The sequence below is a fragment of the Camelina sativa genome, chromosome 11 (genome assembly GCF_000633955.1).
Source record: "Camelina sativa cultivar DH55 chromosome 11, Cs, whole genome shotgun sequence".
In the NCBI taxonomy this organism is placed as follows: domain Eukaryota; kingdom Viridiplantae; phylum Streptophyta; class Magnoliopsida; order Brassicales; family Brassicaceae; genus Camelina; species Camelina sativa.
In genome coordinates, this window is record NC_025695.1 from 40081052 (window position 1) to 40096020 (window position 14969).

Consider the following 14969-nt stretch of genomic DNA (forward strand, 5'->3'; position numbering starts at 1 on the left):
CAAAAGCGGCAAGTCATTGGAAATAAGGCTTGCCCCTTGGTTTCCATTTAGGGACTGGACGGTGGCTTTGCAGCAGCTTAGAAAACTCCCATACGACCACGTGGATTACATGTGTTTTTTTCTAAAGATAATTTTCTCATTTTCCCACCTCAGTTTTAATGATTCTCCTTTTTGTGATTTTTGAAATTGTTGACTGTATCTGTCTATCTGAAATGAGTAAACATGAAAAACTGATTTACCAAGAAAAACACAGAATTTGTATAGACGAGATATAAATTTGTTGACAATGTTTCCGTGCTTATAATATAATGTTTAGTACGGAGTATATTCGTTTTATAATAGTATCATTTTTAATTTTCAATAAGATTTTTAACTAATATCTAATTTGTTTTTATTTTATTTTCTTTGTTATTTTCGATTAAATTTTATGAGTAGATATACTGTTTTGAGTGCCAGAGAATCTTCAGAAAACAACTCATTGGTGTTTCCATGCTTCAACACATTTTTTTTTCTTTTGCAGGAAATTTGGATTTATACAAAATTATTTTCACAAAAATTTTATACTAGAAAGAGGGATAATTATTTTCCAAAAAAAATCTGACTTCAAAGACAGTTGTAAACCTTGATCATAGATGTCTTAATTATTGAGTATTTGAATAATCATTACATGGTTTTATACTGTATATTATAAAAACAAATCTAATCTGTTGGCATAAAATATATCTATCTCGCCGTTTTTCTTCCTTTGTAGGAAACCAAATAAAGAATAAAGGCATATGGCCCTGATAGACTAAACTGGCATACTATGCTACGTGTTTAATTGGGACTAGTCGCTCAACCTGAGGAATCGAGAAGTTGTAGTTGATCACTATGTGACATGTGTTGCACCGAAAAGAGAGTGACTAGTGACGATTGAGGATTCGTCAACCTTTCTCCCCGACGATATCTCCAACTTTATGGATTATCCCATGATTTGGTTTAAGTAATATTTTTCAGGGTTTATTTATAGAAAATATCCCTTGAGATCTGGAACGCTCAGAACCATATTTAATATAGTAAAAATTGTTTTCATAAATATGGTGTTCAAAAATTAAATCTTGTAATTTGTTACATGCATAGTCATTGTTTTGACATCAAAATTCTCAAACAGAAAGACAAAGGAAACAATGATACTTTAACAAAAAAAAAAGGAAACAATGATATATTACAGCTATGATGATTTTAATATATGTTCTCTATCTAATTGCACTCTGAATTTTGGTTTAGTTAGGTGATTAAAAGAAAATTAATGTTATAGTAGTGAACTAACCTAGTTTAAATTAGCAAAGCCTTAAATTACCTTTGAGTGAAATAAAGTTGTTCACTACTCTAACAATAATATGTTCACTAAGAAAATATCCCTTCCAGATTTGGAACGTGTTGTTTTCTTAATTTAAAAATTGCTTTCAAAAAGATGGTTTGCAAAAATGAATTCTTTTCTTAATATTGTTACATGCATTTTCATTGTTTGGTATATGAGTTTTTCATTATTATTTTTGATTAATTTAGTTAAGAACCAATCTGATCTTGTAGTTCACATAGATTGAGACTTTTGAAACATTAGTTCTGGCTCATAGGTTCAAGTAAGAGAACGAGAAGGAGAAGGTGAAAGAAGCTAATAAAGAGCCTAAAGATCGAGCATCATGCATCATCTTCAAAACCAATGAAAAAAAAAAAAAACTCAAAACCGGATGCGTTTTAACATTAAAACGAAGGCGGTTTCCACGTGGACAACAACTTAACACCTGAGCCTAACACGCGAATACGTCGAGACCCCGACGCGTGTTCTGTCTTCCTCGTAAGCTTCTTATGTTCGAAGTGGAGTTCTCTCTTTTTCTCTCGTCCCTATGTATATAAAGCGGTCCTCACTTTGATCCACCGAGTCGAATGTTGAAAAGATGACTGAAATCTACAGAACAATTTCAACCGGACGTGGAGACGACGTTTCGCCGACTAAATGCCGTGAACGCCGTCGCCGGAGAATTGAGATGCGGAGGCAAGCGGCTGTATTCGGCGATCCTAGCTCGTCTTCTTCAACGAGTAGGAATCGTGATCGGACGGACATGGATGTTTACTCAAGTTTTGACGTTCCATTAAAGAAACAAGCTCGGAGGACGACGGAGGTCGGTGGTCTTCCGACGGATATCGGAGGTTTCTTCACGTCTCCGGCTCCTTCTTCCCACCATAAATCGGAAACGCCGGTGACGTGGAAGGGAGAAGAAACAGAGGATGAGCCGTTGTACGGTATAGTTTCGGTTATGGGAAGATCTCGTAAGATGGAAGATTCGGTTACTGTTAAACCGAATTTATGTAAACCGGAAATTAACCGGAATAGACCGGTTCATTTCTTCGCTGTCTACGATGGGCATGGCGGTTCTCAGGTATGCGAAAAGGAAAATAGTATTATATGTACTAGGGGTGTTTTGGTTATTTGATATTAAGAGGCTGATGTGATGCATGTGTATGGGCAGGTGTCAACATTGTGCGGCATGACGATGCACACGTTAGTTAAAGAGGAGCTAGAGCAAAAGGAGGAAGGAGAAGAAGGAAGCGAGAACGACGTCGTGGAGAAAGTATGGCGGGGAGTGATGAAGAGGAGTTTCAAGAGGATGGATGAGATGGCAACGAGCACATGCGTGTGTGGGACTAGTGTGCCGTTGTGTAACTGCGATCCTAGGGAAGCTGCGATTTCGGGTTCTACCGCGGTTACCGCGGTTCTGACGCAAGATCATGTCATTGTAGCCAACACTGGTGACTCGCGTGTGGTGTTGTGTCGAAATGGAATGGCTATTCCTCTGAGTAACGATCACAAGGTGGTTTTCTTGTATTGTAGTACTACTCTGTTTGGAGAATATAGGAGTCTCTGTGTTTAAGTTGTTGAGTTTTATGCAGCCGGATAGACCAGACGAGCGTGCAAGGATCGAAGCAGCTGGTGGTCGAGTTTTAGTAGTCGATGGAGCTAGAGTTGAAGGAATTCTAGCCACGTCAAGGGCCATAGGTATATATTTCTCAATTCTTTGATTCTTGGTATATATAACATAGAACATAGTGTAAGGCTTCAAAAAGTAGTGGATAATATAAAACCAAAGGTATTTTGGATTTGGTTTGGTTTGGTTCGACTTCGTTGTTGATAAATTTTCATTTCATATTAGTTGATGTTCAAGATTTTGTTTTCTGCAATATATGTAAATTTTACTGTTAATTACTTTAATTTATCTTTGGGGGTCAAATGTTAACTATTAATTTTATATCTTCTATGTAAGGTTATATTTTAAAACAAAATTACTTGGACAAATTTATATTTGTAGCAATCTATAACACAGAAATAATTGAATCCTTCTACAAATTAAAATAAGAAATGTGTGGCCATTGAAACAAACTTCTCATTATCAAAAGAAGTGAAGTTTATTATATCTTCTTTGTTTCTTCTTCTTTTTTCATTGTTGATCATTTTACCAAATTAATTTTTTTTTTGGGTTTATATTAGACGAAACAGGAGGTTGACTCAAGTCTTAACTATAAATATTGTGTTGTGTAACGTACAATCAGGGGATAGGTATCTTAAACCAATTGTAGCATGGGAACCGGAAGTGACATTCATGAGAAGGGAATCTGGAGATGAATGCTTAATATTAGCGAGCGACGGGCTTTGGGATGTGCTCTCGAGTCAGCTAGCATGTGACATAGCTAGGTTTTGTCTCCGTGAAGAAGCTGCTTGCTCGGGACTAGATTTGAACAGAACGGCTGAAGAAGACGATGTTGGTGGAGAACAGAATCCTTCAAGGAGTGTGTTGGCTGCAACGTTGCTTTCACGGTTGGCTTTGGGTCGACAAAGCAGTGACAATATAAGTGTGATTGTCATTGATCTCACGAAAAGTTCTTGACAGAAGTGTTTGGGTGGTTGTGGGATTTAATGGTTTATAGACTTATCGCCGAGGAATAAGATGTGGATATAGCGATGAGCCTTGATTAGTTTTAGGGTTTAGCGCTTGTCTCTTGTTTTTGTTATGGATTGGGGTAACTTGCCAATATATTAGCAACGGTGCATGTGAAAAGAAAAGAGAGTGGTTTGGGAGTGAGATATAAAGTTATTTGGTATTTTGGACATGGGCTACAAGGTTATTTAGTGGCTTGAGCAATAAAATGGGCTAATGTGTGTTGCTGTGTTTGTGCGACCACAATTTTGAGGTTACTCGAGGTTTACGTAATTAAGTGGTATGTATGTGTGTATTAAATAGGTAGGTAAAAAAAAACGTAGTACTTCGGTCAAAAAAAAAAAAAAAACGTAGTACTTGGTGTGCACTCACCCACCACACACAAAGTAGTACTTTGGTTTGGTCGTTTTTGTTCATTTGACGCCAGTTAAGGCGTCAATGTTTTGTTTGGTCTTTCAGAAGTACTGAAGTAACTATTATATACGTTGGTTTAACTTACTTCACAAAATGTATGAACTAACATAACGCATACAATTGATCATTAGAAATGGTGTCATATCGGAATTCCGAATTCACTTATGTGCAATCTAAGATGTAATAGTGTAAACTAGTATTTTAATATCTTTACACTAATTAATCCGGTTGAATCAAGCAGATTTTGAGCAACCAAACCAAACTAGTATCTTATAGGGCTTTTGGACCAAATTGTATTTCAACTTTTATAAAGAATATGTATATATATTTTATTGTGCAATTATAAAGAATATGTATATACAAAAGAAGAGAGAACAATTCAAAAAAAAAAACAAAAAGTAACTCTCACAGTTCGATGAACACAGTTCGAACAGACATAAACGAGTACCGAGTTTGGGGTCCTAATTGAAATGCAAGTTCAAGAATTAAGAAATGTCTTTGAAGTTAAAAAGCGTAAAGAGATGGAGAATGTTCCAATGAATAATTCCCATAATCTTTTTGTCCTTTTCTTTTTTGGGTCATTATCGTCTCAGTGTTTGTGTTTCACTTTTCTTTGAATCATAATTGTGTTTGTGGGCCTTTTAGCTTCTCCCTACGTCTTGTTTTAGTTTCCAAGATTTGGACCACTAAAGAAGAAGTGAGAATCAAGAATCTTCTTTTTGTAATTTGTTTAAAATTTTACTTAAAAACAAGAGTAAAGCAGATGATAAAATTTAAACTACCAAATCATAAATTCTACTACATTTCTCTTCCTACTTAATCAGGTTTAGTTCTTTTGCCCCCAAATTATTGATGATGTGAAGATTTGGGAAAAAAATTTTACCCTCTAATTCATATTATTATAAATGGTCTTGGATGCTGAATTTAGTAAGTGCTTTATTGGAATTCGTCAATTCTGAAATTAACATTAAAGTAGTAGAATGTCAAAAGAAAATCTAACTAATCACTTATGTGGTTTAATTAGCTACCTAACATAGTAACATGATATGGTTAAACTAACTCTCATTCAGGCAGGTATTCTCAAAGTATATATTCTAGATTGTAAAAAAAAACCTAATATATACTCTGTAAGATTTGACTATTAATTGCCCTAATATATACTCTGTAAGATTTGACTATTAATTGCATTTTGATTTTGATTTTTTTTTTTAACTACATTATTTTCTGTGGATTTTATTACTTAGTTCTCAATTCAGACTTACCAATTCTTCTTGATTTTTTTTTTTTTTAAATCAATATATAACAAAATGTAGAAAAATTTCCTACTACAAGACATTACTTGTGTTTCGTGCAAGTAGTTGTGCATAAATGGAAGTCAATAGCTTTGTTGATAAATTCGTGATTCTAGTGGAGTCTTCGGTTAAGCGAGGCAACTCAAGAGTATAGAGACTAGAGAGAGTCAAGGGAGTACTGAGTATTGTTTGAAGATTTTTTACATTTAAAAAAAAAAACTGTTTTAATCTTACTAATAAACTATACTGCCGTATAATTTTATCACATTAATTAATACCTCAAAATAATAAAAATAAACTAAATTTGAAAATATGTTAGTAACATACTACTATTCTTTTTAATAGTGTTTAGAAAACAATGGACTATTTTGTGAAACTTGTGTTCTATTTTATAAAACGGTGTTCTTTATTCAAAAAAAAAAAAAAATTACCAGACACAAATGCATATTTTATGAGTTCTCTCTTCCACATGAGTGGTAAATCTTTTATTGGTTTTTTTGGTTTTTTTTTTGTTAATTTGTTAGAATGATATCCCTCTATATCATCAAGAATGATGTTTTAAGATTTTTTTTTTATCACAAAAGATACATTTTTAGTATATTTAATGCATTTTTATTCTTAAAATTAAATAACTAATTAATATTTTTACTTTTATAATAAATAATTAAATATATACATGTATTTGAATCACAAATGTGAGAAAAGTATGAGTAAATGAATATTAAAAAGAATATAAAACAAAAGTAATTAATAATAATACAACATTTATTATTTTTTAATAAAAATCATCTGTTATGATAGAGGGAGTAGTAAATAATTAGATAAGCTAGTTAATGTTGTTGTTGCAAACTTTTTATTTAGTTTTTGTTGTACAGTTGGTTGTCTTTGCAAAAAAAAAATGTTTATGAAAGAAAATGGACAAAAATACTACTTTAATGTTCTTGATAAAACCCCTATCCATTCAAAATAAGCCATGTAGTTTATACTCTTCAACTAGGTGATACCCCGTGCTACAGCACGAAATTAAATATTTTGTTAATTACTTTTTTTGTAATTTGTATTTTTGTAATATAGTTTTTTATTTTGACTTATTTTCTTTGTTTATATAGTGTTTATTTGTATATTTGGGGTTATACAGTAAATTGGAAATCTTAATAGAGTAAGTACTTTATAGAATGTAGTTTTTCACGGAAACAGATACACCGTAATATTGGGTAGTAGTTTTGTAAGAGAATAGACACTCTGCAATATCGTATAGTAGTTTTGTAAGAGGATAAACACACCACAATATCAGATAATAGTTTTGTAAGAGGATGAAATTTTCTTTATTTTGGTTTGTCGTCAAAAGAGGAAAAATTGCTTGTTAAATTTTAGTGTAAGATATTTCAATAGTTAGAAAACCATTGTATTTATAGTGAGATTAAGTATATTTAGGTTATCATTTAGAAGTAATATTTAATATATCAAATCTCAGCAAAATTGTAAAAAACTAATTTAATTTATAGTTTGATAAAAATACATGTTTTAACGGGTTTAACTTAAACTTTTTTTCTATTTTAAAACTTTTAAGAATAAAAATATTAATATTACTTAAATATTTTCTAGACTTAAATTATATTATAATATTTCAAACTTTCGACGGAGTTCAAATATTTATAATAATTTAAACATTCTATAAAAATTTAAATATTTATAATCTCTTAAACTTTTTAAAAAACGTAAATATATTATAATATATTTACTTTTTAAAAGTTTAAATTTTTATAATATAGAACCAAATTAAACTGTTAAATTTGGATACCTGATAAATCAAGCTTCCTGCTCATTTGTACTCAAAACATATTCCAAAATATTTAATTGATGTGGGATATACATTACACATTTTCTGTAAATTAGTTTACAACTTTACATATATAAAATTTCTGCGTTTTTTATTCTTTCTATCTATACTAATCATAATTAATTACTATAATTTCGTTAAGGAAATATTAAAAAATCTAAACTAAATGATGATTTGTTTTTATTTAATTGTATTAAGCTGATTTGTTGTTTCCGTAAATATCTCACAATATAAAAGCAAATCAAATAAGTTTACATATATATATATACAATTTCGTATTTAATCTATTGATTATTTTGGAAGCAACAAAGTCACAATCCATAAGTATTAAAGATTTCTCATTATTATTAATATTCGTAATAATTATAGGGATTAAGTATGATAGTAGTTAATATTTGATATTATTGAAGTCATTAAATAATCGGATACCAGTATCCTTATTTATAGGGATAATACCTATGTTTGGTTGTGTGAATAATTATTCTTGAATCAAACCAAATACACTATCTGAATATTATAATCTTGGATTACAAACGGATCTGCGAGTTTTATTTCTTCTATTACCGGGTTAAAGAGGATCCGCGTCCCGACCCGGTTCTAATTAAGTGGGCGATTAAGGGGTATAATGGTCATTTATTGAAATCGAAACTATAGGATAATTTAATTAAATTAAGTGATTCTCTAATCATTTTTAATGAAAAACGTATCATAATAAAGTTACGGTCCAATTTGAGTTTAGTGGATACTTATGCCATAATAGTATAGATTATACGTTCGCCAATAACATAACCACATACAATAACTTAAACCACTAAATTAATGTTTGATAAAAATATAGTGTAATAAAAAAATATATGTGCTACAGAGTGTCAACTGTCAAACTTTAATTATAGTCTTTGCGTGATGTAATAAAAATATCATTAAATGTATGGAAAAGTCATTAACTACTATTGTCTTGTGTGACCACAAAACCAAAATGATTTTAGTAAACAGCTCATCTTCAAAGTTGTAATCACAACACTTCTCAATAAAAAAAAAATATACATTTTAATTTTCATTTTTTCTAATGCCGTCACGAACACTCCCGTCGCCGGCACCGGTAAATTCACCGTTCTCTTCCTCCGTCACACCTCACCATGATAGAACCACCACCACACGCATCATCATCATCTCACCATTTACAGTCGTAGGTTTCTCTCTCTTCATAACTCTCTCCCTCTGTTTCTGCAAATCCAAACGTAAACGCCGATCTCCCGCCGCCGTGACCTCCTCCTCTTCACCGCCGCAGAAACCCCCGTTACAAGAATTCTCTTACTCATCTCTCCGTAAAGCCACCGCCTTTTTCTCGCCGGAGAATCGTCTAGGTCAAGGCGGGTTCGGCTCTGTATTCCGTGGTACTCTGTCTCCATCCTCCGGTGGTAATGTCGCCGTTAAAGGAATGGACTCCGGTTCTCTTCAAGGAGAGAGAGAGTTTCAGAACGAGCTATTCTTCTCCGGTAAGATTGATTCACCTCATGTGGTTTCCGTAATCGGCTTCTCTCAAGATCGAAGACGACGCCGTTTGATTCTTCTATACGAGCTTATGGACAATGGGAACCTCCAAGACGCTCTGCTTCACCGTAGATCTCCTGAGCTTATGATATGGAAACAAAGGTTTCTTGTTGCGGTTGATATAGCTAAAGGGATTGAACATTTACATGGTTTGACTCCTTCTGTGATTCATGGTGATTTGAAACCTAGTAATGTGTTGTTGGATCGTTTCTTCTCTGCTAAGATATCTGACTTTGGTTTAGCTAGGTTGAAATCAGAACAAGTTGAGGTTGTAGTTGGATCTGAGAGTGATGAAGTTAAGTTAGAAGTAGAGGATTGTGGATCTGTAGTTGAGGAAGTTGAGAGTGTGGTTACTAATACTACTGGTTATGATGAGTCTAACTTTGGTTTTACTGATCAGTCTCCGGTTAGTGTTTATAAGGTTCCTCTTTCATCTCCTGAGACGGGACATTTACCTATGGCGTCTCCGGAGACTGCTGTTTCTGTTTCTCCGGAGATGGTGGATAAAGTTAGTGTCTTGGAGGTTGGTAATGTTGTTGGGAAGAGTAAAGATTGGTGGTGGAAGCAAGAAGGGAGTGGTGGAAGAGGGAAAGGGAAGGAATATGTGATGCAATGGATTGGTTCTGAGGTGAAGAAAGAGAGACCGAGTAGTGATTGGATTGCTGAGACGGCTGAAGAAGCAGGTAAGAAGGTTGAGAAGAAGAAGAGTAGTAAGAGGTTAGAGTGGTGGCTTTCGTTGGATGAAGAGAAGGAGAAGGAGAAGAAGAAGAAGAAGCGGATGGTGAGAGAGTGGTGGAAGGATGAGTACAGGAAAGAACTAGCTAAGAAAATGAAGAGGAAGAAGAAGAAGAAAACTTTGGAATCTGAGTTTTATAGTGATGATATGAGTGGGAGTGTGGATCAAAGGCGGCATGGGGATGAAGAGTTGTATAGGAAGAAGAGAAGAGGAGGTAGTAGTAGGAACAGTATAGGAAGTAGTATAGATTGGTGGTTAGATGGGCTAAGCGGTGAACAATGGAAAGCACGGCGCAGAAACAGTCAAGATTCAGTTAAGAGTTGTGGAGTCAGTAGCACGCCGAGTATGAGAGGGACTATGTGCTACGTTGCTCCTGAGTGTTGCGGTAATAACATAGATGATGTGTCTGAGAAATGTGATGTGTATAGCTACGGAGTTTTGTTGTTAGTCCTGGTGTCAGGGCGGCGTCCGCTGGAAGTAACTGGACCTGCGTCTGAGATCATGCAGCGTGCGAATCTCATGTCGTGGGCGAGGAAGCTGGCGAGAAGAGGTAGACTTGGTGATCTTGTAGATATAAAGTTGCAGTCTTTGGACCAAGAACAAGCGATTTTGTGCATTAAGGTTGCTCTGCAGTGTCTGCAAAGATCCCCGGTTTCACGACCTTCAATGAAAGAGGTTTTAGAGATGCTTACAGGAACCATGAGCCCACCGGAGTTGCCAACAGAGTTCTCACCATCACCGCAGTCTCGATTCCCGCTCAAGACACGAAGGAAGCAGAATCGATAGAACAGTTTCTTTGGTGGTAGATGTGTCTGTTGGTTTAGAGTATTTATCATACAACACTGTCTTTGTTTAGTGATGTTTAGTGTTCGAGCAACTTGGCAACTTGATTTCTTCGCACTAACACTGTTTTGAGCTTGAAAAATCTAATTATAATTAATTGATGTACTTTAGTGATCTCTCTCATAAATTTATGCGGAATTTGTATAAATGGTAATAGCCATTTGCAGGCAATAATATATTGAGATTAATATGAGATTTGGAATAAAATATTACGGTGATTAATCTTACAAATCCAAAAAATGCCTAATCCTCGTGATTGGGCCTAACAGGAAATTCTTCAACTTAATATCTTTATAATTTCTTGCTAAATGGGTTACGTCATAAACTTGGTTTGGACTGGCCCTATAACTTGAATACCAATATACACTGGTTTAATTGGGCTTTGTTAAAGGTTATATAATTTCTAATGACTCCAAAGTTCAATAAAACTACATTAGGATTTAGGAGTTAGTTAGTGAGCATTTAAGAGTGAGAAAAGAAGGAAATGATGGTGAAAGCTAGGCCTGGGCATAAAATCCAAATCTGAAAATCCAAACTAAATCCGATTCGAAAAAGTCGGATTAAAACCGAACCAATATTGAGGAAATAACCGATCGGTTTTTGTTTTAATTACTTTTTGATATCGGATAATATCCGATCCGATATCCAATAGAGATATTAGAATATAACCGAAAATATAAGAAACGGCTTGATAAAGATAAATATACACGTAACTATATGCAATATGCATGAACTAAAGATAAAGATATACACACCTAACTATATACGATAAATATGAGTCGTAAATACTCTTATATCTACGTTATGGTTTACTTTGGTTTTGATTTTTTTGCATTGACACAGACTTAGGACTAACTTTGGATGTTAGTACGTCGCACTTTTATGTATTAGTATAGTTTTATGTTAGTTTGAACTTTGAACTTGTCATTTGCTTCATTCTGTTTTTTCAAATACTCAATTAGTATGGGTTTTTTGGATACAATCGGATTAAGAAGTTTGAATAAAACCTTATCCAATAAATTTTTGTTTGATTTTGGTTATGAACAATATATCTAAACCGATCCGAACTCTGAATTATCCGAACCAAAACCAATCCAAATTTTATAAATACCCGAATAGATGTTAGAGCAAATATCCAAAAAAATCTGAAATTCAAAATATCCGAACGTCCGGACCTAAAGCCACTGAAAGGCCTCAAAACACATCAAGACTTCATTCTAACAAGTAAACATCACTAGTTTTTTTTTGTGTGCAAAAATTACTAGTTTTAAATCTACAACTTTAAAAAGGATATGAGAAAAAGCTTCATTCCATGTAAGTATAATTTTATTTTTATTAAGATTTTAGTTATGATTTAAAGATTAAAACTATCTGACAATTACCAATACGATCTATAATTTCATTTAAAGAAATGTAGCATGTTGTGCTGGTAAAAGCGTATACCGATGTTGTAGTATTGGTAAAAACGTTTCTGTCCAGAAATTTTGTCAACCACCAAAAAAAAATCACAAAAGAAAAGTATTGCGTGAAGAAAATTTCACTATCATTATTTTTATTACCCACCGTTATTTTTTTTTTAAATATTGTTTTTCAAATGTTTTTTATAACATCCGCGAACTGAAATCTCGGTTTAGAGGATGCATCGGTCGATGCAAGGCCAGTTATGTACGGACGGGTTTAAGTTAAGTGTTGCGTTTTGGGTTAGAGAAAATCCTTAACACGAGTTTCTGTCTCATTAGTCGTTTTTAGCCACTTTTGAAAGAAAGAAAAGAGAGAAAAGGTGTTCCTAAGTGTTCTTGAGTGTTCCTGAGGAGTTTGGGAGATTGGAAGTTGTTCATGTAGAGATCTGTAGCTGGGATCGTTGTAGGAGCTTCCTAGAAGTGTTTTCTTGCTTGTTTGAGGTTCAGAATCGTCTTGGCAAAGGTAAGTCCACGACCATGCCTTATCTAAGCTGGAGATTTCTCTGATCTACTTGATTATGTGTTGTTAGGCTTGTTAGTATGTTACATAGGACATTGGGAAGCTTTCTTGTGGCTTAGGATCGAGTTTTGTGGTTGTAGGAACGAAGATCCGACGAGAAGCTTCGGGGAAAAACGATGCTCGGCATGTGCGTCGGTCGATGCACTTTGTGCGTCGGTCGATGCAAATGCAAGGACAGCGCGTTAAAACTAGGGTTTTCGTCGGTCGATGCAGTGTGCGTGTCGGTCGATGCAAGCTTTGTGTCGGTCGATGCAACCCCAATCGGTGACGGTCGATGCATGGTTGGTGTCGGTCGATGCAGAGTCCTGGTTTGTTATTGATGTTTGTTAATTGTTGATTGATGGTTAGAGATGTCTCTATTGCTTGTGTGTATAGCCCAATAGATGAGAGGATTGTCTTACTGAGTGTTTATTAAATACTCATGCATTGCAATTTGTATTTGTGGTGCAAGTAAAGGCAAAGTGTGATCGTGGAATCAAGGCAATGAAGAGGAGGATGTTCTAGGGAGTCGCTTGGATGTTGTCTGGCTTGCTAGGTTGCTAGAGTTGAGTCCTAGAATGTTGTTTAAGATTGCTGGTTCTCTGGTTTATGTTGATTGGAATTATTACTGGTTATTATTTATTGATTATTGGATTATTGGATATTTATTGGTATTGTGATTTCCGCTGTTTGGTGTGTTTGTGGTTAGGTGTCTAGTGGGTATGAGACCACTAGCTGTAGAGTATTTATTTATTTATTATTATTATTATTATTATTAAAAAAAAACGGGTCGGGTCATTTCAGTTTGGTATCAGAGCCCTTATGGTTCTAGATTTGGGTTCACTAGGCTTTGTGCTGTAGATGTTGGGAATGCATGTCTTGATTGATTATGTGAGTTAGTCAATTGTGTGTGGCATGGAATCCTAGAACATCCTCTTCGAGCCTATTGTGTGATTTCAAGGTGAGTTTATGTTTTTGTGTTATGTATAGTTGCGTGCTTAGCCTTTTTGTTCATGGTAGTGCAGATAGTTAGAGAGGATGCTGTTGCTGGTCGTGGTCGTGGACGCGGACGTGGTCGTGGACGCGGACATGGTCGTGGTAGGGGCAAAGTCCCAACGGTAAGTGAGACTGCGCACCAAAGTGTGAATGTTGAGGGTGTTGGTGAGTCGCAGGGTGTCCAGGAGGATTCCATGAGTGTGGCCGGAGGGGGCGGTGTTGATGCTCCAGTGGCCGGTGATGTTAGGGTTCTGGGTGTGGGTCCCAGTGGTGTAACCTAGGAAATCTCATCATCAAGGAGGTTCTAGCAAGGGCGGCAGGCCTACGTAGGGAACCAAGAGGAACTGGGAGGCTACGCAAAGGCCGAGTGGTGCAGGATGCTTTGGTTGTGGGAGCATGGATCACAAGGTAGCTAGCTATCCCTAGAGGAGTGCTCTGACGACAGCGGTTCATGTGTGCTATCATTGCAGGGAGCCGGGACACATCAGGCCCAAGTGTCCCAAGTTCCAGCCGATGGCGGTGGCAGCCTTGCAGTAGGTAGTGCAGCCAGGAGTGCAGCAGGTGGCATAGATTAAGCAGGCGCCATGGGTTTACACGACTGCAGAGATTGGTGGAACCAGTGCTGCGGCAATCACATGTATAATTTCTGGTACTTAAACTTTGCGTATTTCAGTAGTTTCAAATTTTATATTTTTCCCGTGATAAAGTGTTAGGTTCTCAAGACATGGGGTTTGTGTAGGGATCTTGTTGGTGGGCGGGTTTAAGTCTCATGTTATGTTTGATTCTGGAGCTTCTTATAGCTTCATTACTCTGGAGTGTGCAGAGAGTGCTGATATAAGGGGAGATCCCGGAGAGCGTACAAGAGTTGTCAGAGTTGCGGGAGGCAAATTTCTGAGGGTCATTGGACGAGCTAGGGGAATTGATATTCAGATCGCAGGAGATTTGTGGCCAGCGGATTTGCTTATCAGTCCAGTGGAGTTGTATGACGTTATCTTGGGGATGGATTGGTTGCATCGGCATATGGTTCATCTTGATTGTCATCAGGGTAGAGCGGAGTTTGAGCGTCAAGGAGGGAAGTTGGTTTTTCAGGGTATTAGACCGACTTTGGAGAGTCTCGTGATCTCGGCCATGCAGGCTGGGAAGATGATCGAGAAGGGCCTTGAGGCTTATTTGGTTGCTATATCTATGTCAAAGTCAGTAGGGCAGTCTACGGTTAGCGGTATTCAGGTTGTAGGAGTTTGAGGATGTGTTCCAGTCGTTGCAGGGGTTACCACCTTCTCGGTTTGATCCTTTTACGATTGAACTGGAACCGGGGACGACACCATTATCCAAGGTTCCTTACAAGATGGCTCCAGCAGAGATGG

General features: G+C 35.8%; 2 protein-coding genes across 2 annotated transcripts; both read left to right on the forward strand.

Annotated features, from left to right (window-relative positions):
* LOC104725682 (probable protein phosphatase 2C 75) lies at window positions 1884-4247 on the forward strand. The gene is made up of 4 exons (XM_010444380.2): window positions 1884-2420; window positions 2511-2852; window positions 2932-3037; window positions 3589-4247. Exons 1-4 carry the CDS (start codon window positions 1938-1940, stop codon window positions 3921-3923), a joined length of 1266 nt encoding a protein of 421 aa, XP_010442682.1. The 5' UTR covers window positions 1884-1937; the 3' UTR covers window positions 3924-4247.
* LOC104725683 (receptor-like serine/threonine-protein kinase At4g25390) lies at window positions 8504-10766 on the forward strand. The gene has a single exon (XM_010444381.2). It carries the CDS (start codon window positions 8587-8589, stop codon window positions 10591-10593), a length of 2007 nt encoding a protein of 668 aa, XP_010442683.1. The 5' UTR covers window positions 8504-8586; the 3' UTR covers window positions 10594-10766.